The sequence below is a fragment of the Harmonia axyridis genome, chromosome 1 (genome assembly GCF_914767665.1).
Source record: "Harmonia axyridis chromosome 1, icHarAxyr1.1, whole genome shotgun sequence".
In the NCBI taxonomy this organism is placed as follows: Eukaryota; Metazoa; Arthropoda; class Insecta; order Coleoptera; family Coccinellidae; genus Harmonia; species Harmonia axyridis.
Genome location: NC_059501.1, coordinates 1,033,293 through 1,056,967, shown reverse-complemented (window position 1 = coordinate 1,056,967; position 23,675 = coordinate 1,033,293). Strand labels below are relative to the sequence as shown.

Here is a 23,675-nt window from a genome sequence, read left to right as displayed (position 1 = left end):
ATGCAGACCTCAAACTGCTGAAGTCCCTTAATTTTTTTGGCTTAGATAGTGTTTTTGTACAAATATGTACTCAATTATAAATATATAATAACCTTTACAACATTTTACAAAAAAGTGATTTCCATAAGTGTCATCTATGTAACTGGCTGAAGGGACTCAGGTTTATGACCAATTGAAGCTCAATGAAGGCAGTAATTGTAATTAATTCATCCACCAATTTTCAGGTAAAATTCTTAGTTCTTGGTTTTTAGTTCTAATATTTAGTATTCTGTGGTTCTAAGGAATGGTGCATAAACCAACCATAACATTAGTTGAAAAGTCCTCACCGGACCTAACCTCACAAATTCTATTTCAAATTCAAATGAACAATAACATGGAATAAATATTGCTTTGATCATGGATAGCAGGGTATCAGTGAAATATAAAAATCCTAATCCATTATTTGTGAAATGGATAGAAGAATGGAGAGATGGGGCAAAAAAGAAAAATTCAAAAAGTGCACATGCTTATTCTTTGGCTCTCGCTTCTTTGCGAAAATATCCCCTGCCTCTGGAAAGTGGGAAAGATTGCAAGATTTTGAAAGGTTTTGGCAACAAACTATGTGATATGTTAGATGAATCTTTAATGAACCACAAAAGTAAATCAGGCAATCCTGATGTACAAATTTCTAAAACTCCTAAAAAAAGAAAATCCACAACTTCTAAAAACATACAACATAATCCTGTAAATGATGATAAATATATCCCTACATATAGATCTGGAGCTTATGCAATTTTAGTAGCTTTGTATAAAAAATCATTGGACAGTGATTATGAAGGTTTCATGTTAAAAAAAGACCTGATCAAAGAAGCACAACCTCATTGTGATAATTCTTTCACCAAAGCCGAAGTTGGCAGTTTTTACACATCGTGGAATTCAATGAAAACGCTAATCAGTAAAAAATTAGTTGAGAAACACGGTAACCCTGCCAAATTTTCATTAACACCTGAAGGAATTATTTTAGGATGTAAATTATATAACAGAACTGAATCAATGGATAATTCAGTTAACACATCAGGAGAAATTTTCTCTAAACCAACTACTAGCTGTACTGAATGTGTTGTTCTTAGCGATTCAGATGATGAAAAAATTGACAAAATGAACTGTATTGTATCTGAACAGGTTCCTCCAATCAGTAATGAATTGAAGGAAATTTGTGGTGTGTTTTCAGGAGTAGATAATATCAACAAAAATAAAAAGGAAAAACATATGGCAGAATCAAAAGGTGAAAAATTAGGAACGAAATCAACTGCAGTCAAAGAAAAGAAAGCCACCAAAGATAAAAATAAAGTTAGTGAAGTGTTAGAACATGAAGATTTCATAATGTCACCATATTCATTTGAGATTTTATTATTTGTAGATACTCAAGAAACTGGCGGGTAAATAGTTGTTTGAAAACAGTCCTTATAGTTGATTTTAATTCTCTTTTTCTTACAGTAAACAAATAGATCCAAAAAGTAATGCAATTTCGAGTGAATTGGAACGTTTGGATATTAAGTACGAAGTGAGAAATCTGAAAGTGGGGGATTACTGCTGGATCTGTCGGCATAAGATTTCTGGAAAAGAATTGATTGCCCCATACATTGTAGAAAGAAAGAGAATGGATGATTTAGCTAGTAGTATCAAAGACGGAAGGTGCTATTAAGGTTCCTCAATTAAATATTTTGTCTCGATTTACTTTGATACCTTTTTTCAGATTTCACGAGCAAAAATTTCGAATTAAACAATGCGGCTTAAAGAATATGATCTACATGATAGAAAGTTATGGTACAAAAGATCAACATGTGGGATTACCTCTCAGTTCTTGTAACCAAGCAATAGTAAATACGTTGATACAAGATGGGTTTGTTGTAAAAATTGTAGATGGAGTCAGAGGTCTCGCAGAATATTTGTCTTGTATGACTAATCTTATCAAGAAACATTATGAGGTATGTGTGATGTACTCCTATTTTTGGAAAGAAGTCCCTTAACGTGATATATGGTTTGAGTCAACCACAATTTTTTCTTTATGAGGACTAGTGGAAAGACAAACAAATGATTTTTTTAGCAATTAGAAGATTATATGTATACGGCAGTTGTAGTGAATTTCATCTGTATTTGTTTTGCAGGAGAAAACCATTGTGAGTTGTCCAAAGGAAAATATAAGTGATATTTCTATAACTGATGATCTAGTACCCTTAATGTTTTTCTTAGATTTCAACAAGCATTCATCGAAAACCAAGGTTTGTCATTTACTGTTGTATAAATATTAGTTTTTTTAATTTGGCTTTTGCAGACTTTCACAGTGAAGGAAATGTTTATCCGACAGTTGTTGCAAATAAAAGGACTTTCTGTGGAAAAAGCATTAGCAATTGTACAGGAATATCCAACTCTTAAAATATTGAAGGATATGATAAGTGAGAATGAAAAGAAGAGTGTGAATATCCTGTCCAACATAAAATATGGCAAACTAGGCAAAAAAATTGGTCCTGTACTGGGTGAAACCTTATACATGTTATATACAAAAATATCTTTTTGATCAAATATTTCTTTGTGATGGGGTGCTATTTACTTAATTTTATTGATTATTTATTACAATTTTTTCATTACTATGTTAGTTTTATTTGTGTCATTATGGAGGCCGATATCTATACCTAATTAAATAGTTAGTTAATCACTACAAAACCCATTAATGTCTTAATTAAATTCGTTATATGAAGATTGTAGTGAATATTTATTTAAATACTATATAAATTTTAAAATCAATACACAAATTCTATGGTTATATAATATCTATGGAGTAGTTTTCTCTGGTTTTGTTGTCAAATGTTCATAGATTATAAAAAAGGGCTGTTCGTATTCTATGGTTAGAAATTGGATTTTCTACAATAATTTTCATTTCAGCTCAATTTCTTTTGCAATTTTTTTATCAGTCACATTTTCATTATAAGCATTTATGAAAATCGACTGAATTCCTGAAGTAAAGAGGAATAAATCTTCGAGTGTAAGATTTTTGAACCTCTAAACAAAATTTATAATTACGTCTTCTATCATTTTATATCAAAACTATAAGGTGAAATTTCTTTATGTGAATTATTTTCTGTTAACAGGAAATGATAATAATTAAAATTGGGTGTATAACCAAATATATTCACGTTAGATGGGTGCATGAAATATTAACCAAATAATAAATATAGATTACAATACTACAGATTAATACAATTTTTCGGAAATTTTAATTAATCCTAAACTGCTTTAAATAAGATATATGAATTATCAGATTTGCTCTTAGACAAAGACTCAGATCATTACAATGTCCTTCCATACATGATTATGCAAAATTTTTCCTCATTGTTATTATTACTATTTGAATTTTTTTCCAGAAAAAAAGGTTGACTTCAAAATCTGCAGAAAATGCCAAGATCTAACAAAACAAAAAAGAAAAACACATCAAAGACAGCTCAAACACCTGACAAACCCCAAATATCATCTCAGAATGTAGAAACAGATTTGGAACTTAAGAAGCTTAAGAGAGTTATATATCTCACTGAACTTACGCCCAGATTTATAGCTGGAAATCCAGAACTCTATTTCTTGAAGAATTTTGCAGTAAATCTCACTTTCATTGGAAATCTTCTAACGAAGGCAGAGAATATTCCAACATTTCTGGATATTTTGAAAAAAGCAAACAATGATGTAAATTTACCAAGACGTGTTACTTTATTTTACGTTCTAGCATATGCTTTGAGAAACCATATTCCTGAAAATAAGTCAACAAATCAGCTTGCTGATTGTGTGCTAGATATCTGCAAAACTAATGAAGAATTCTTCAAGTTCATCAGTATTTTCGCAATGATGAAAGGTAAAGAACGAGACCTGAAGCCTGAAGAGACCTATAATAAAATAACAACTTCCATTGGCAGAATTATTCGAAAATTTTTAGAGAAAAAAACACCTTCTGAATATGCCAATGAAGTTGGCTCAGCCAATGGATATTATGGTTGGCAGTATAAAGATCTAATAAAGATGTCTCATTATAAGAGTGAAACAGCTGGTAACTTTTATATTGAATATCTGATTTTCAAAACAATAATTTATTATTTTCAGAAAAGTTAATAGTTACCGATTATGTGTTACATGGATTTAAAGGTATGAAAAAACCTGAAGTTGGAAACACAGATATTTATGAAACTTTAAAAAAATGGAATTCTTTACAAGATCCTGAAATAAGCATCGAAAAACTTTGTGATCTTATCAAAGAATTGAATGCTAGCTACAGGAATATGAATCCAAAGCATATTAAAGTGCAGGAGGTTAGTTTAAATATTTTTTTAGATATCTCAAGGAAAAAAGGTGAAATTAACTCATTTTAATTTCTCAAATAATCTTTATTGATATCATGCTGAACCTAATACAACTTCTTTAAGAGTTCAAAATGTATAAAAAATAACACAAAGCTCAAATATATGTATATGAACTATACTTCATAATCTCTCCTTCAAGGTATGGGGTACTATAATACCCCAATTATCAATTGAAGAATTACTTCATCTACTACCAAAATTTCTTAAGTATAATATGTTCGAACCTATGGAAACCTCCATAGTTTATGCAAAGGTAAAAGAAATGCTTACTGTTGCTAACATAGGATTCCGCAAGGTGAATGCTTTAGAGCTATTCATTCATTGGAGGAATTTACTGAAGGGAGGCAAGTGAGTACCTAATCGTGATAAGTTTTAAAGACTTAAATAAACATACTTTCATAACAAGAGGATAATACATATAACTTTTGAATACCTCTACACTTGTTCACAATCGTATCAATGAAATATGGTGTTTCAAACTCTTTAATAACAGATTTCATACATATATCAATGGATTTTAAACAACAACAAAATTTATCAATAACATATTCAAATAAGTTGGACATAGAAATAGAAAATAATACTGACATTAGTCTATGTTCTAAATTAAAGAAACATAGAATACTTCTTTGAAAGAAAATGTTGGCCTGAGTAGTTGCACCATATCTACTTTACATCTATTTTGCTTTCAATAAAAAACCACTTTTCAGACCAATCGACCCCAAGTTGGAGTATTATCTCAAGACTAACAAACTTCCAATCAAAACTCCTTCTCCAATTCCTGAAGATAATGAGATATCAAAAGTTTTGCAACAATGCATGCATTATTCTTATCCTTTGGATCCTACGGTATTGGGTTCAGACTCGAATGTCGTGCTGGTGTTAGACATTGCCGAGTACGGTGGAAATTGTTTCAAACAGAGGAATATAACCTGTTTAGAAGCAGAAGTGGCTTTAGCGACTTACTTCTGCCGGACAGAGAGAAGTATGGAAGTGAAAGTATTTAACGAACATCAATTAGAAGATTTGGATTTAAATAACGGTAAGTGTCTGATCTCTGATAAGTATCGATGATTGGGGTGTAACTCTCTTTGTAGGTCCAGATGCTTACAGCCAAAATTTGAAGAAGCTCAAAGAAATTAAACCGTCGAAAATAAAACCTGCCGATGTGTTCGATTGGGCCATAGCTCAAGAGAGAGAAGTTGATGTTTTTATTTTTGTGCTCCAAAGTGTGAAATCTCTGCCTATCAATCCGAAGGATTTCAGAAAGATGTTCAAAGAGGCTTTTCAGGATTATCTGAAAAGAACAGACGAGGAAGTGAAGTAAGTGAACTTTTTTTTTTGAAGTATGATTCATTTCACAGTCAGAAAACCTGGTAGGTGGAATAGTTATTTATAATACAAGTGCAGAAGGCATTGATATTCTTCCACGAGTTCAAAATTCAAAAACGATCCACGAAGTGGCGAGTTTTGGAATGAACGAGTGGTAGAATAAGCCTTCTGTACGAGTATTATACATTATTTTCACTTATTCATTGCATTTTCATTGAAATTAATGAAATATTTCCATAAATATAATTTAGTGATTTTTGCATTGAAAAATGTTGGTAGGCAGAACTGATTCCTTTGAGGCAAATTGATGAATTGACAGATAAAGCCGTGGCGGAAAGTTCGGAGTACCAACATAGAAAAATAAAATATAACCATGAAAACTGTGCGTTTCTGATATATTCTCGCACGATTTTGTTCTACAAGATGTGGAAGAATGAACGGAATAACCACAGAATTAGAGAAAATATTATTCAGAAATCCTGCTCGAAAAGATCCTTGAAATTCTTTTTTTTGGCTGAGTTGGAATAACTGATCTCTATACTCACACAGAGTTTGAGTCATCTATTATTTAGTTTGTTTACAGTGCTATATTTTGTCAGAAAATTTTTACAATAGAAATAATTTTTGAAGAATCTATTGTAACTTTAAGGTGAATTAAGTTTATCAATAATAATTTGTGCAGTGCATCCAAAGCAAAAGAGATGTATTGAAAATTTTGTGGAGAAAAGTGACTGAAAATCGTCGTTTGAGTCTGAGAGAATTGACCACTGAAATTTTAACCATTTTAAACGATTAATTTACCGCGAACTCATGAGTCTCTGAAGATATACTGAAATGTATGAATTCCGACCACAAATTTATTCATTGCAACTGGTCAACAAGCTTCAGAATGGTGCTTTTGAACTCAGTTGAAACAAAAAAGGGCACGTCGAAGTCTATCAAAAATTAACTGTATTGACAATTTTTATCGATTATTGCGGTGTTGTGTTTTTCGAAAGATTGAAAGACTTTCAAAGACCGATTTGTCGAAAAAACTTGAAATTTTACACCACAATCACAAATTTCTGGTCAAAAAAAAATTACATCATTCCCCTGATATGTCACCAGCAGAATTTTTTCACTTTCCAAATTACCACTTTTACATAATCGTTTTCCATCGATAAAATATAAAAAAGGGAACCCAAAAAATGTTTTTATGTATTTCATTTAACAATTCCCGGAAAGTAATAGTTCGCTTTAAGATTCTGATAATCAGTTAAGGTTAATGATCACAATAACAATGATAAATAATTACCAGAAGAATAAATAGGAGTTCTAATCTCTTATAACGAACTGTGAAAATGTCGATAAAGAGAGGTCAGATGATATGCCCCATTTTAAGCACAGGAAGGGCATAAATATTGTGGAAATATTTCCAATGAGCCAAACGTAGTTTGACAATGGTATCGTTCAGAGTGTCCTTGTTGCTGCTGTTCTTGTTGGTAAATACGGCGCGATCGTACGACGATCGACGGTGCAACACTGTGCATTTCTTGGGAGATAACGTCGTTCGGCGCTGTTGCCGCGTCTGCCACGCCGGCTACGAAAACAAGATTGTGCCGAGGGGCACAGAAGTGATAACGACAAGGATAAACGGCCAGCTTTTCAAGTGCGAGAGTGTGAGAGGTGCCGAAGTGGGCGGGGCTTTGCCACCGAAGCCACGCGAGGGCGGAGTCAGCAAGGGCGGGGTTATCATTGGGAACAGGAATCTGGGGGATGCCCCCGATAGATGTCCTGATGACATGGTTATGGACGAGGCGGGGAACTGTAATGAAGTTTGGGATTGAACGATCTTAAATGTAATTGCACTTATCTAATAAGTATCTAATCAATAATCTTGTTACCTAAATCCCGTATTACACTAGCCATATCCAATAAAAAATCGTGGATGGTCGCAATCGTTAGGTCTTATTTCGATATACAGGGTGTTTCACTATTGACGCGACGTTCTATTAAGCGCAGAAATTTTCAATTTTTTTTCCTTATGGAACACCCTGCTTTTCAAGGAATTTTCAGATTGCATGGAATAAGTGAACCCAAGTTTGTGCGAAGTTTCACTTACCGTTTTTGAGCTATTTCGATGTTTCATAAATTGGAGGCTCTTTGTAAAAATTTAATAACTTCGAAAACAACGAATTTATTTGAATGAAATTTTGAAAGTGGATAGTAGAAGTATGGTGGTAAGTACCTCCGTTTTGATAATCATTGAGAACTCTACTTGGTGTTCAAAATGAGGCGATTCATTGATGACTTTTTCAAACATTTGGAATGGTCTCATTCCAAATGGCACACCCTATATTTTATTTTCTCATTTGGTAGAGAGTTTTATTAGTTTCAAAGAGTTATTGAGGTATATCCTGCCTAATTTACCTAATTTTAGAGTTATTTGCAATGATTTTTGACATTTCCAATTTTTTCAGAATAATAATTTCTATCTAAATATTTTCAATATAATGTTTGATGTCCAAACAACAATAAAATAACTTACTCCGTTATTTACAATCGTTTGAGATTAATCATAATTTCCTATAATCAATTTCACAATTTCTTATCAAGTTTTGAAATAGACTGCTGTCAGCAAATAGAAGAAGTAGTAGTAGAATATAATATTCCACTGTCCATACGCTGTTTTTTTTTTGTTATTATTGAAAAGTTTTATAGTTATTTCATTGAAATACTTTCCTAGAATGAAATATTCGGCACAAGAATGGTAAAACTTAATAAATTTACAAAATTCAAATTCAATCGTTTTTCAAAGATAATTAAATTTGATATCTAATAAAAAAATAAAATGCAGGTTGTGTCGTTTGGAATGAGTTTGAACTTTTGAATAAACTATCAATGAATCGTCTCATTTTGAACACCCAGTAGGTTTTTCAATGATTATCAAAAAGACAGTACTCACGTTCGTTCTTCTAGTATTCACTTTCATAAACTCATCAAAATAAATTCATTCATTTCGAAATTATTAGGTTTTTCCAAATACCCTCCAATTTTTGAAAAATGACTTGAGAGCATACTCCTTTGTCTCTTACATTTTCTACTAGTAGGTTTGGGATTTCTTCCAGTTGAAACGCTCTCGCTGGCCAATAACCTAATGATCATTAGATATTTTTCAGCTTGAAAAAATATTGGCCTTTTTAGGCTTATAATATAACATATTTCTTGATATCGACATTCTTTCTGATCGTAATGTCTAACATCCTAATTTTTTTTTAGAATTATCGTGATCTGCCTGGGTTCCCATAGTTTGGCACCGTTTGGTGAGAGCATGAATTGTTTAACAATATGCGGATTTTGCCCAGAACTTCCCAAGGTGATTCGCTCCTTTGTGAAGGGTGATATCGGCCCCATAAAAAACAAGCGTAAGCCGAAGAAGGATTAATAAAATTTACCTTATACGTCTGAACGGACAAGTATAGCATAGAATATATATATAACCCAGTTGTTGAATATTTTGGAATAATAGACGATGCACTTATTTCTATATTCCACATTTTTCAAGGATGGATAAATTCAGGCTCTCGACTGGAAATTATGTAGAGGTTACCACAACTTGAAAACTGAAGTTACTGTCTACATAATTTTTAATTAATGTGTGATGCAAGTTTCAACAACGAAGATGTCATCATCAGAAACTACAGGTAACTAAACCAGAAAAACATAGTCCAAATGTACCCTACTGTTTTCTAACCTAACCTAACCATTATGTATGTTTTTATGATTCAGTTAGTACCCTGCAGTTTCGATAATGATAACTTTGTTGTTGTTGCGTAAAACACTATTTAAAAATTTTGTACGCAAGAGTGTAGTTCATTTATTTCGTATGTTACCACAAATTTTAAATGTATTGGTATCATGAAAATTCATATTTTTTCACGCTTTAATTTATCCATCCTTTTATATTTAATTTTTATAGATAGTATATAAACTAATGGTTTTTTCATAGCACAATCGCTGCCTAACTAAACTTTTTGTGATAAATAATAATTGTCTAACTCAACAGATGTGATAATTCTTCGAAATATTGTTGAATCTTAATTCCAAGGACTGTTTTTTTTTTTTTTTTTTTTGAATCTTAACTACTGTGATGTTTTCATTTGTAAACAATGGCAGGGACAGCGATTGTAAGACTTTTGGACGGCAAGAATGATTTTTTTAATTAGATTATTTATTCTGTTTTTGTTACATTGAAATTTTTGGCTTCACCGATTGGTATTTAATATTTTAGTTATTATTAAAGCTGGATTTTGTTGATTCATAATTATTTAATTAGTTAGAAATAGCTTTTCTACAGAAATTTATGAAAGCTGATAATTTTTTATTAACATCATATATTTTTATAACACATTTGTACAATCGAAATACAAAATGAATGTTTGACAATGCAGTTTTTAATTTTAGTTTCCTTAGTCAAAAATTTTTGGTAACGAGATAATGGAAAACCTAATTTGGAAGAAACCCAAGAGACTTAAATGCACAATGTTTTTTATCTCAAAGAATGAATGAATAAACAAATAAGAGAACAAGAAAGCTTTAATAATAAGAAAAAGGCACTATAACTATAAATGGTGAACAAAACAAGTATGATAACAAAAGAAACAAACTGCATACATTATAATAAATAACTGCAAAATGGGTGAATATGTCAAGAAAAATGTAAATGCGTTACCATCTTAGAAACTACGAAAAAACATATATTTCAATATTATCCTATACATAGTATACATAAAGTTAATATAAACGAGAAATCACAACCCTCAATCCAATCACCAGGTACATTGACAGAAAACCACAAAAATATTAGTCAACCGGTCTACGATTCAAATAGTCAACTGCTTCTGTTTTACTCATTTCAAACTCATTCATGAATATTTTGAGACACAATTCTGGCAATATCACCATAAATAAATATTCAGTGCGTTTTCCTTCAGGATCTAACAATTCTTCAATTCTTTCGGTTAAGTATTCCAACTGAGATTCCTTATAAACGATCATGCTAAAACTAAAAGTCAGTTTAGATTTGGAGTTATATTTGTTGTAAGTTTCATGTCTTTGAGAATACTCCACTCCTTTCGAGATATCTTTAAGGTAATCCAAATACTTTATGACATATTTGTCGAGTTCAAATTGAGAAAGATGTTCGCAACTTAGAAGAGGAATTGTTTTTTCTGGAGAATCTGATATAGTTTTAAGGGAGGTAGGTATTGCAATATCACTTTCACAATATAATTTATCATACTCATCAAGAATTTTTCCCTCCTTTCGTATTGTATCCATATTATTTAAAATTTGATCCACTGTTGGAAGAACAACTCCATATTTTTCAAAAGAATCATTTTTACAGAATTTTAGCTTTTTTCTAGGTTTGGATGTATTTGTATCATTTTTAGCATTTTGTTGTGTTTGATTATGTTTAGCCAATTCCTTAAAACGATCCCATGGGCTATCACTTCTTTTTCTCTGTATCCACTTTTCGAGTGTACTATTCACTTCTGTAGTACAATTCTGAACTGGGGTTTCACAGGTTTTATTTTTAGTCTTAGACTTTGACATCGCTCGAGTTGAATTTTTCTTAGATCTAATCCTTTTTGAGACAGGACTCGATTTTGTTAGCCAATCTGTACTTTGAATTTTATAATCCTTCATAGGATCCGCTGGTGATTTAATATATTCTGCAATACTTCGTTGTTTCATTTTTCATATATGAATAATCACCAATTTATATAGAACCAACAGATTGATTTCGAAATCTTTGATGTTGTCCTTATAACATATGTTTTTTCTTTGAATTAATAAAAACAAGGTTTTTTTTATACAATTTACATGTCGCAATACTTGAAATTTAATTAACGTTTTTTAGCAATTTCTATTCATGGAGTAATAGTAAATATTTTTAAATTAACGAACTGCCAGGGAAATCAACATGTGTGACAATTCGACAGCTGCTTAGATTAGGGATGGGCATATCGAAATATCGATATTTTTTCAGAAAAGGTTCGATAATTTTCGTCGATTCGTCGATACTATCGATAGTCGATAGTTTTCTGTCACTTGCTCATCCCTAGCTTAGATTCAGAGATCATCCTCGAAAAAAATCTCACTAATCTATGGTCTGCATATTACTAAAAATGACAGTTAAGCTGTTTAGTTGGCTATACTGTAGTTGAGTAAACAATCCATAAACTTAATCATGCGCTTTTTGCATTATCAAAGCTGTTGTCAAACAGCCACCATCTTTTCGTCTTTTTTTAAAAGAGTTCAGTGTGAAAAATAACTTAATAAATCATAAAAGTGACGGTCAGTGATGGATGATCCGGCAAGAATGATGGGTCACGGTGGAGGTGGACTTATGCCACCCCAACCTTACGGAATGAATCCACAGGGAGATGCCCCCACTGGTGGCGAAAATGAACCTCGAAAACAAGACATTGCAGAAATTTTACAGCAAATTATGAACATTACTGATCAAAGTTTAGACGAAGCTCAAGCGAGAAAACACACATTGAACTGCCATAGGATGAAACCCGCCTTATTTTCAGTTTTGTGTGAAATCAAAGAAAAGACTGTACTCTCTTTGAGAAACACCCAAGAGGAAGAGCCTCCAGACCCCCAACTCATGCGGCTGGATAATATGCTAATAGCCGAAGGGGTTGCAGGTCCTGAAAAAGGTGGAGGAGCTGGAGCAGCAGCCTCAGGCTCTGCTGCAGCTCAAGCAGGGCAACCTGACAATGCAATTGAACACTCGGATTATAGAGCTAAGTTAGCGCAAATACGCCAAATATATCACCAAGAATTAGAAAAATATGAACAGGCTTGCAACGAATTCACAACACATGTAATGAACTTACTTAGAGAACAATCTCGTACAAGACCGATTACCCCTAAAGAAATTGAGAGAATGGTGCAAATTATTCATAAAAAATTTAGTTCCATTCAAATGCAGCTTAAACAGTCAACATGTGAAGCAGTGATGATTCTGAGGTCTAGGTTTTTAGATGCCAGAAGGAAACGTAGAAATTTCAGCAAACAAGCATCAGAAATATTGAATGAATATTTCTATTCTCATTTATCTAACCCTTATCCTAGTGAAGAAGCTAAAGAAGAGCTGGCCAGGAAGTGCGGAATCACAGTTAGTCAAGTTTCAAACTGGTTTGGCAATAAACGTATCAGATACAAGAAGAATATCGGCAAAGCTCAGGAAGAAGCAAATCTTTATGCGGCAAAGAAAGCAGCAGGAGCCTCACCGTATAGTGGCACGCCAACTCCGATGATGTCTCCTGCTCCTCCACAAGATTCCATGGGTTATTCCATGGGCTCTGCTTACGATCAAAGTTCTGCTTATGACGCAAGTAGTTGTGGATATGATCCAATGCATGGACAACAATTATCACCTTGAAAGACTTCTTAAAGGGATAAGAATGAAGATAGGAAGTATGCTATTTCTCTATTGTTTATCAATTTGTTATCGTTTTATGTGTTGAAAGAGTATATGAGTTGACTAGTGAGACAATATGGAAAAATTACTTATGGTGCTGAATATATCATAAGTTTGTATATACCAAATTTTTTTAATTATGTTAAAATCTGATTTGTTCATTTACATACGTGTTTTTAAATTATTCTATCTCACTAGTGAACTTTTAAATTTAAGTCTTCCAAATATACTTTTTTTTCATATCTTTGCATTGCATAGTGTGGAAAGTTATGTGGAAAAGGTTGTGAAAGTTTGACCAACCAAACCAGTTTCAAAATAGCCGAAATTATTTTAACCTGCGATGGATTCTGTGAATTTTCATGATTGCATTCTTCCTATCTGTTGGAATGTAACATACATTTGTATACGGAACACGAAATTTTTTATTCTATGCTATGACGCTTCGTTTGTAAATAAATGGTTACTAATGATTATAATTGTAATTGTTCAAATCTGTTTTTGGATATACATAGAGAATTTTTATGTTGTAATTTATAAGTGGATATTGATTTGAGATTATTTGTTCATATATAATTTGTGAATTCTAGTGAGATTATTTTGTGTATTCCTTAGTTCCATAACAAACGTTCAAACTGAAACTCAATGTGTACTATGCTAGTTTAACCGTCGACTGAAGAGCATTTTTTGTGCTGAAATTATAATTGATGACTCACACATGTTTAACCAAGTATAACAATAGGTATACATGGAATTGAAATTAGAAAATTGTGGTTATTTTTATGTAATCTTGGAAATCCTTATTTGAACGCTTTAATTGAAATATATATTATTTTAAATTATACTTTGTTGTATTTTTAATGATTGAATCTATTAGAATCAGAAATTTTTGAAAAACTAAGCAAAAAAAAATTCTTTTCGTTTGATGAACTAATCAATTGAAGATACTGCAAGTTTGTTTAAATTTAATATCAATATTTTCTTGCATTGGTGAAAGTTAGTGAGACTAATTGGCTATTTGAAATTTGTTCATATTATTCAGCACCTCCAAAATTAGGAACACCCTGTATTTTCCAACAAAATAAAAATAGTAATATTCAAAGTCCGCCGAAATCCAATATTAATGTCACTTGGAAATATGAACAATCAAGTGCAATATGTGAAAGTATTTGTTTCCTTTATTGATTTAAACGTTTTTTTTCGTGAAGTAAAATACTAAATTTATTAAATATTCAACTATGTAGTGGACATGAATACCAGTTATGACTAAATTTATTATTATTTAATTGTACAGTGCATCCCATTTTGGGTGAGACAGCCAGGTTTCTCGCTTGTTATTTTAAGATAAAGCCTTGCGGTTTTCACGTTCCTGTCCTACTTTTTCGTGAAAGTGAAGTTGGTCTAATCAGATTTTGCATAACTGTTTCCATTCAAGAGATACAGGGTGATTTTGGAAATTGATACTTTTCGGACACCTCCTTTATCTCCGAAGTTATTAGAAATAATGCTGAGATAAAAACTACGTCTGAATCAGAATTGTGCGTAGAATCCAGTGGCGTACTCAATTTTTTTTTCGGGGTATGGTTTTGAAGATTCAACACAAACCTATATTTTTTTTAATGGAACACCCTATATATCATTACTTCGTTGAATTCGTTATTTTTTTCCCTTCAAAATGATGTATGATAATATGTAGGTAGGATGTTCAGAAATGTTAAAAAAACACTAAAACATCAAATAATGATGATTTTTTGTAAATGGGCAATGGATTTCCCATATAAAAAAAGAATCAATAATTCATAGCGATGACAGTTAAATCAGATTGGTTTTTTTCTCTCCAATGCCTACTTGATAAAACAATGCTCCCAAATGCATAGTAGCCATAATAACAACAAGGATGTTTGTATCATCAACGACCTACAACTTAAAAAAAAAAAAATAATAATCCTCTTATTGAAACTTGTGAAATTCATGGCCTATTTACAAAAAAAATCATCATTATTTGATGTTTTAGTGTTTTTTTAACATTTCTGAACATCCTACCTACATAGTATCATACATCATTTTGAAGGGAAAAAAATGAATCCAACGAAGTAATGATATACAGGGTGTTAAAAAAAATATAGGTTTGTGTTGAATCTTCAAAACCTTACCCCGAAAAAAAAAATTGAGTACGCCACTGGATTTTACGTAGAATTCTGATTCAGACGTAGTTTTTACCTCAGCATTATTTCTAATAATTTCGGAGATAAAGGAGGTGTCCGAAAAGTATCAATTTCCGAAATCGCCCTGTATCTCTTGAATGGAAACAGTTATGCAAAATCTGATAAGACCAACTTGAGTTTCACAAAGAAGTAGGACAGGAACGTGAAAACCGCAAGGCTCTATTTTAAATAACAAGCGAGAAACCTGGCTGTCTCACCCAAAATGGGATGCACTGTACTGTAGGGATAATTTTGATTCATTAGATTGTTACTATAGCAATCTGTTTGAGGTTAGAATTTAATGTTGTTTTAAATGACCGTTTCTATAGGGAAAACAAATCTTTTTAGACTCGCAAAATAACTAATACATTTTAGAAATGGTCAAAAACCCAATTTTTTTATAATAACCAATATATATGTTAAAAAATTTCTTGATGAACTAAAATGATATTCCCAAATAAAAGGCTTGTATAGATAAATTTTATTGTACGCTTGATAGATAGTCTAGATGAATAAAATCACAGATACATTATGAATATACAAAGAAATGATCATTTCATTTTGGATTACCATCCGTTCCAATAACAACTAATATTTTTTTTACACTTTTAAAAAAATACTATTATGAGAAGTGAAATGTTCTTACTCCCAACAAATACTATACAAACAAAACCGACAACTCAACAACATTTTCGAGTAGAGTTGAAAAGCTCCCGATCTTAAAACTAACTGAACCTGAGGATTTTTCTGTTAGGTCAAAAGTGTTTTTTAGATAAAATATTTCTTCTTACGGTGTTAATATACAATAGGGTTTTTTCCATAACAACAAAATCGTTTTTATAGTGAACACAGATTTCGTATTGTAGAAAATACTATGAACATTACGGTTGGTGAACTTGAATAAGTAACATGCTAAATTTACAACTGGAACTTGAGCTAGAATAATGAGGTTAGGGGCCGTTTACATTAAAATTTCAAATAAAAATTAAACTGTATACTTAATCAAATATAATACAAGAATTTTTTGGTGGAATCTACAGCCATACCTAAGTCTCATATACAGGGTGTCCCGGGAAGAATGCGACAAACGAATACCATAAATTAAGGTCATCATGGAGGACCCGTATCAAAATGTTTCAATCGCCTGAGTGCCTTCGTTGGGGATATACAGGGTGATGTTCATCTTATGAGTGAAATTTTACAGTTCAATAACTCTTTAACTAATCAACCGAATAATTTCAAATTTTGAAGTTTTGTCACCCTTTCCTATCTCCTCCCTTCAATATTTCTGAATTCGAGTAAATCAGATCCGGACTAGGAAAATTTCAGACTTTTCCTATTTTCGTGAATATTGGATCATCCTGTACGTGAACATTATGATTTTTTCCCATTTTCGGAACCACAAAGAACCAATTCATTAAAAAAATTCTAAATCTCTGCTTGGCACGGTCATACAGGGTGATCAATAAACATTCCCATTTTGAGTGAAACTTTTTTAGTTCAATAACTCTTCAACAAATCTACCGAATAATTTCAATTTTTGAAGTTTTGTCGCCCTTTACTATCGCCTTCCTTCAATATTTCTGAAATCAAATAAATCAGATCCGGACTAACAAAATTTTAGACTTTTTCTATTTTCTTGAATATTGGATCACTCTGTACCCCAATATCATAATTTTTTTCGTTTTTCGTAACCACAACGAATTAATTCATAATCAACATTCTAAAACTCAGCTTGCCACCGTCATTCAATCGAATAAGATAGCGAAATCTCTGAAACAACTATATCATATCAACTTGCTCAAAAATGCATTAAAATGGAGGAATATCATTTTGAACAATATCTGCTGAACTGAAAATATTTCAATTTTGATTAATTGTTTTCAAGATCAAATATTTTCAATTTATTTGTTGTTTTTGTTCTATTCTTTATCCAGCTTGTTGATTGAAAGTTTTCCTAAATAATTTGAGGAAAATTTAGGTGAGACATTTAGAAGGGTGAAACAACTTCAATTTTCGATAAATTCAAGATATCTTGAACTATGAAATTTCTTTCATGAAGAAATGTTTATTGATCACCCTGAATAATGACGCCAAGCAGAGATTTGAAAATTTTTATTATGAATTAATTAAAATAGAAAAGGTCTTAAATTTTCCAAGTCCGGATCTGATTTACTCGATTTCAGAAATATTGAAGGAAGGCGATAGTAAAGGGCGAAAAAACTTCAAAAATTGAAATTATTCGGTGAATTTCTTGAAGAGTTATTGAACTAAAAAAGTTTCACTCATAAGGGAATGTTTATTGATCACCCTGTATGACCGTGCCAAGCCGAGATTTAGAATTTTCATAATGAATTGATTCTTTGTGGTTCCGAAAACGTAAAAAAAAAACGTAATGTTCACGTACAGGGTGATCCAATATTCACGAAAATAGGAAAAGTCTGAAATTTTCCTTGTCCGGATCTGATTTACTCGAATTAAGAAATATTGAAGGAAGGAGACAGGAAAGGGTGAAAAAATTTCAAAATTTGAAATTATACGGTCGATTAGTTGAAGAGTTATTCAACAGTGAAATTTCACTCATAAAATGAACATCACCCTATATATCCCAAACGAAGGCACTCAGGCGATTGAAACCTCTTGATACGGGTCCTCCTTGATGACTTTAATTCATGGTATTCGTTTGTCGCATTCTTCCCGGGACACCCTGTATAATCAATAAAAACCCTTTAACCTCAAAATTCCAGACTTACCCTTAACTGTTTCATTCGATCGGTGAAACGAAAACTGTACAGAATGCACAAAAAACCAAATTATCACAAATCAACGCAAGACGGCAACGTTCTCGCGCACAAAATAAAAACTTTGATCGTCAAAATAAAAGTAAATTACAGTCCGGCAACAGAAATCCACGAAACAGTCTATGGCTAGATGCAACAGTCGTTGAACACAGAGCTTAACTACCAACACATTAAAACACCTATTGGAAGTCTATGATTTTTAGGATGCCACATTTATCTCTCTGGGAGACGCCAGTGCTGGGGGGACAACCTGAGAAAATAGGTTATGTGCGGGTGAACTACCCAACGGTTGTCTAGATTTGGATTCTGCATTCTCGCGAGCCTCGTTAGTGGCTTGTTTGATTGCCTCTTTGTAGGGGCCTCTTTTCTTCTTGTTGTAACGAATCTGTAAAAATAAAACGATTGGATCAAAGAAACAAATAGCATCGAATGTCATAGCAGAAAAATGAGAAAAGAGCAAAGCAATTTAATAATATAAGCTTTACAATACTCAACAACCTACCAAATAAATATATATCTGCATTATTGAGCATGCATATTAAATAAAATGTAGATAAGATTAGAAGAATAATAAAAAAAAACAGAGAATTTATCATCAACATGGCCTACCTCAATCCTGTAATATTATATGACAGTAGAGGTAAGGATATCTACTTTTTAAAGGTTATGTAACTATCAATTTCAAATAGAGGAATATAGGTTAACTCAATGACAGACATATTGTTGGTTGCCGACCTTAGAGAAGGGTGAAAAGATTGGTCTTGAAAGCTTTTTCTGTATTCGAACGAAGGTGAAAATAACTATTCTTATTTTCAAAATCAAGCATGCCACTGAAATGAAAGCCTAAGTCTTCAACAAATTGACAGTTACTTCAAATGTGGGAGAATTGCCATTCTGAGTGACAGATATTCAAGGGTGCCAACTGGATAACATCAAATGCATTACTGAAAGGAATCCACTACCGAAGAAAATATGAAATTTAAAGAAAATTTCGAATTGATCTAGCAATTTCAGGTATTGTCGTTACCTTAAAATGTTCTAAGTAAGGGCTGAGCTGATCGCACTGCATTAGAGAGGACGTAGAACTACCATACCAAGACACATGGGCTTGAAAGTCCCGATTGTTACAATTGGTAATGGTAAGTATTTTTCCTGGCCACCAAGGAAAACCGTGAATTTTTCCCCACACAACATCTCCGACTAGCAGGCGGGCCCCTACAATTCACAAAATAAACAACTGGTCCTCGATAGCTCTTTACTAGGTTATGGACCATACTAGCGAGATTAGGTAGGAATTTTGGATTTTGGTTCTTTTGAACTGATAACCATTTGAATCTCCAGCCTATCTTGTGATTCTGCGATATTTTTAAATTACTTAACAACAATCAATCAACTAGCCTATTTTAAGGATATTAAAAGTAGATTTTGAAACAGTCATGACACACTAAAGAAATCCAATAATCGAACCTCAAAAAATTAGCCATGGATCTCCCGTCAAGACAGTGAGTCTAACCTCACTAATATGGTTCATAGACGACACAAATGTCAAAAACATAACCAACAATTTCAAATTCAATGATATTTTTATTTCCTAAAACCTTTTGTCCCATTTCGAAAATAGCATCTTTAGTTAGATACAACTTTAACTTTATAATGAATATCAAAATGACCTACCATCTGCTCCTGAGGCACTGGAAACAGTTTGGGCGTTTATCCTAAGCATCAAAGGTTGAGCTGGTGGTGGGAAATCCGGTACCTGTTCATTTTGATCGTCTGAACTTGACGAATTGTCTTCTTTGTTATCGCTCGAGGTGTACCTGCTCTGCAACCTTTTCAGATTTATGGATAATTTCTGAGTTGAGGCTTGTTCCTTATTTTCTTCTTGAGTAGAACTACTCACCTTGAAAAAAGAAAAATGTCAGATAGGTTCTTCGTGATGGTAAGCAAGAAGTGTTAATAAAAACAAGTGTGTCATATTTGACAGCATTTAACAAAATTTCATTGAATTTCTAGCCGACCAAGTCATTTATAACCTATCAAAGCTAAATTAATTTTTGACCATTGTCATGACAGATAAGGAATAGTAATCAAATTATGTTACTGCATTTCATTGTAACAAAAATACGAACTTAACACGTAAAACAATATTAATAATAATAATAAGTGTTTTGAAAAATCAAATTCTATCTGTTGTAGTTTGTTCCGCTTGTGATTATTCCAGAAACTAGTGAATTCATCACCAACAAGACCAACATGGATACCTTAAAATTGTCTGACACATACACATCAGAAAAGTTGATGTTGCTTCTAGCGTATTCGACTGGCTGCACCAGTGCGAATTAATTCGAATTTTTGTAGTGGTAAATGACATATTTAGCTCGAATTAATTCGAACTGGTCCAGCCAGTCGAATACGTTATAAGGTTATGGTAGTTTTGCCAATCGATGTCAAGTTGCAGAATATAGGTTAATGTCAGTTTGACAGATATCTGACAGCAGATGTCAAGATAGGTAATTTTCGAGGTTATGTAACTTTGACAATCAATGTCAAGTTGTAGAACACGTCAGTTTGAATGTAGATCATTAGAACGAGATGGAGTTACAATTGGACCAAAAAAGTTGTTCGCCATTTGAAAGAAAGTGAGAGTTTCGATATGAAATTCCGGTATTCCAACATTCATAAGTCACATGAGTCAGAATTCATTATAATTTTGTGATTTTAACTGAAAAAAGTATTATATAAAAGGCTTGAAAATGCCAATCATAGGAGTCCAGTTGAATTATTTTGAGTCACTACATTTCTGAGGATCGATAAATTGTTCAATTCCACTTATTCAAGTACTCACTTCCCCCTCTTTATGCTTCCGATCCTTGTTCTCCCTGTGCTTCTTTTTATGTTTCAATTTATGCTTTCTCTTACGGGGCATATTCATTTCTAAGGAGGAACAGATATACCTCGGTGAATTATTGCCAAGAGCTTGTCTCGGAGATGCTCCTCCAACCGGGTACCTAGGCGAAGAAGCCCCAAGAGCGTAACGCGGAGAAGCTCCTGCAATGTAAAGCGGAGAATTGCTGGGAACCAATACTTTTCTCCTAGCTTCTTTTTTAGCTTTCTTCAATGCCCTTCGAGCCTCTTTAGTTTGGACCTCTGTGGCTTTCTGCTTGTCCATAACGGTGATTTTCTCATCTTCGTCTTTTGTTTCGAGAGAGTCTATTTTGGCTGGTATCTTGAGAACTGTCCCCTCTCCTGAAAATAGAAATATAAAGCTTAAAATTAGCACAGATTACCAATTTTGAAGATGTGCCTAGATGGTTTTTCTTTTTGATTTAATGGTTTTTTTTTTATTGCATTCGTTGGAATAAAGTTCCCTAATGCATCTTGCAATGTGGATAAAATTTTTTATGAATATTTCTGCATGAAGGGAGAGATATTCAAATATTTTTCAAACAAAATATGGTTCAACTTCCAACAATAGAAAGTACTTTGGAAATTCAAGTTTTTTTATTTACATGCATCGTATCAACATTAGTTCATTAACATGTTACCAGAGCTTGTGTAATATGATTTGACAGTAGACGTCAAGATGGGATATTTTTTAAAGGTTATGTGACTTTGTCAACAGATGTCAAGTTGGAGAATTTAGGTTAACGTGAGTTTGACAGGAATTGATTTTTCAGTCAATCGTAGAATAGAGTGGGGTTCTAATTGTCCACAGAATAATTCTGCATACAGGAGTAAGTAAAAATAAGAAAATAAATTTGTTCGAAAAAGTTTTTGTATGAAATGAGAGCCAAAAAAAAAAAATACTCACCCTGGGGTCCGTAAGATATTTTAATGGTTCTAGTATTACTCCCCACATTATGTACACTTGAAGTTTCGTCTCCAAGGGTTGCTTCCGTTTCGTTATCTACCATATTTTTATTTCCTTTATCCTCAAGTTCAGTTTCATCGGCAGGTTCTTCTGTTGAACCTGTACTTCTCTTTTTTCTCAACTGCCTTCTTGCTGTCCTCAACATTGTTCTAACGGGTTTAATATCCAACAGAACTACATGAAATAAGTTCAAATCAGCACTTTCTATTACCATACAAAAACCTAGAAATGTATTCGAATCGCACCCTACCTTTATTACCAGTTTGGTTTTCTTCAGAGTTTGTAGTAGTGGAGGCTGTGATATGTTCGGAATGTTCATTTTCGGAATGTAGGTTTGTGTCGGATTCGAGATTATTTGAGTTGCTATTCGAATTGGATACAGGTTTTTTGGCAAGTTTATTACTGAAGTTACCACTAAGGGCTCTTTGTTCCTCTTCAGCAGTTAATCTAGTCAGCTTTGGAACTAAAGAAGCACCTTTACCCTACAATAACAATGAAATTATATATAAAAAATTACAGTTGTTTAATTATTGATTTGCATTATTCAAGTAAGGTGTATTTATTATATTTGAATTGTAACTGATAAAAAAGACTTACACCATGCCTCCGGTTGGTACCTAATTGCTCAGAATAAACAGATCTAGTCATAGGCGCATTTATGCTTCTTTTGATAGGCGGTGCAGCAGTTGGAGATAGTATAGTTTCAGAAGTCTTTCTTTTCCTTGACACATTTTCAGAGTTTTCATTACAAATTCCTTTACACTTAGAACACAAGACCTGTCTGGGTCTCAGTCTCACAGTCATCCGATTGTTTTTATATTTATTTGGGAACTGGACGTTTTTCTTTTTAGCATTATTGGGGTCAGTGTAGGCGAACCTTTGACTGACTGAATACAATGGGTCATCTTCAGGCTTTTTTGGTGGTATTAGTGACGGGTTGAGAGTTTGAACACCAAATGGAAGATTTCTGGAAGTAAATCACTTGTTTAAACAATTAGAAAATGTTATTATGATAAAAGATGAAATTTTTAATCGAGTGAGTACCCAAAATAGACAATCCAAAGCTTTTAATTGAGTGTACCTTAGTGTCCTTCAAAACAATCACTACTCACAAAGACAACTTTGAGTCTACTTACCTTTTAGTAGAATCAAGAAGAACACCTTTAAATATTCTTACTCCATACTCATAAGTAACAACTAAAAGATCAGGTAGAGCTTCATCGACTAAAACTGTTATTTTTGTATGTTTCAAGCAATTTAAATCACTATTTTCAGTGTCCGCCATGTTACCAAGTCATTTAAATACTTTCATGGGTGAAGTAACTAGTAAGCAAAACTATGTTTTGTAAAAAAAAACTTGCTTAAAACCATTAGTAAGCTAATGGGCTAGTTGAGAATTCCTTAATTTCCAGCTAATTTACTTAAGAATTCATATTATTTACGAAATCCAAAATTTCATTCATGAAATGGAAAATTTTTGGAATTTAGGGAATTTCATTTTATTTGACAATTAGTGGTCAGTAATGTCATTTACAAATCTCAGTGATGCCAACTTTTTTATTACTTTTTTTTTGAAAATAATAATTACTTCAATCCAACTCCCAAAAATAT

The 23,675-nt window shown here is 32.6% G+C and overlaps 5 protein-coding genes across 7 annotated transcripts; 3 read left to right on the top strand and 2 right to left on the bottom strand.

The window, feature by feature from the left end:
• Positions 1-295: 295 nt before the first annotated feature.
• On the top strand, positions 296-2,628 carry LOC123671536 (crossover junction endonuclease MUS81). Its single transcript, XM_045605433.1, has 5 exons — positions 296-1,418; positions 1,477-1,674; positions 1,736-1,967; positions 2,148-2,261; positions 2,315-2,628. Exons 1-5 carry the CDS (start codon positions 397-399, stop codon positions 2,555-2,557), a joined length of 1,809 nt encoding a protein of 602 aa, XP_045461389.1. The 5' UTR covers positions 296-396; the 3' UTR covers positions 2,558-2,628.
• Positions 2,629-2,883: 255 nt separating this feature from the next.
• On the top strand, positions 2,884-10,139 carry LOC123671533 (60 kDa SS-A/Ro ribonucleoprotein-like). Of its 2 annotated transcripts, none has more exons than XM_045605430.1 (7): positions 2,884-3,022; positions 3,402-4,072; positions 4,126-4,331; positions 4,522-4,730; positions 5,093-5,424; positions 5,480-5,705; positions 8,973-10,139. In XM_045605430.1, the coding sequence occupies exons 2-7, from the start codon at positions 3,433-3,435 to the stop codon at positions 9,136-9,138; spliced, it is 1,779 nt and encodes a 592-aa protein (XP_045461386.1). In that variant the 5' UTR covers positions 2,884-3,022; positions 3,402-3,432; the 3' UTR covers positions 9,139-10,139. The 2 variants fall into 2 exon arrangements, with proteins under 2 accessions (XP_045461386.1, XP_045461385.1); XM_045605429.1 differs by having other exon boundaries at positions 2,893-3,091; positions 3,403-4,072.
• Positions 10,140-10,271: 132 nt separating this feature from the next.
• On the bottom strand, positions 10,272-11,712 carry LOC123671535. The gene is made up of 2 exons (XM_045605432.1): positions 11,528-11,712; positions 10,272-11,486 (listed from the first exon to the last, which is right to left on the bottom strand). Exon 2 carries the CDS (start codon positions 11,448-11,450, stop codon positions 10,557-10,559), a length of 894 nt encoding a protein of 297 aa, XP_045461388.1. The 5' UTR covers positions 11,451-11,486; positions 11,528-11,712; the 3' UTR covers positions 10,272-10,556.
• Positions 11,713-11,922: 210 nt separating this feature from the next.
• On the top strand, positions 11,923-14,032 carry LOC123671534 (homeobox protein extradenticle). Its single transcript, XM_045605431.1, has one exon. The coding sequence runs from the start codon at positions 12,061-12,063 to the stop codon at positions 13,150-13,152; it is 1,092 nt and encodes a 363-aa protein (XP_045461387.1). The 5' UTR covers positions 11,923-12,060; the 3' UTR covers positions 13,153-14,032.
• Positions 14,033-18,061: 4,029 nt separating this feature from the next.
• On the bottom strand, positions 18,062-23,576 carry LOC123671531 (PWWP domain-containing protein 2A-like). Of its 2 annotated transcripts, XM_045605426.1 has the most exons (8): positions 23,201-23,576; positions 22,662-23,031; positions 22,315-22,546; positions 22,005-22,238; positions 21,039-21,439; positions 19,868-20,093; positions 19,221-19,408; positions 18,062-18,578 (listed from the first exon to the last, which is right to left on the bottom strand). In XM_045605426.1, the coding sequence occupies exons 1-8, from the start codon at positions 23,347-23,349 to the stop codon at positions 18,393-18,395; spliced, it is 1,986 nt and encodes a 661-aa protein (XP_045461382.1). In that variant the 5' UTR covers positions 23,350-23,576; the 3' UTR covers positions 18,062-18,392. The 2 variants fall into 2 exon arrangements, with proteins under 2 accessions (XP_045461382.1, XP_045461383.1); XM_045605427.1 differs by lacking the exon at positions 19,221-19,408.
• Between the last annotated feature and the right edge of the window lie 99 nt (positions 23,577-23,675).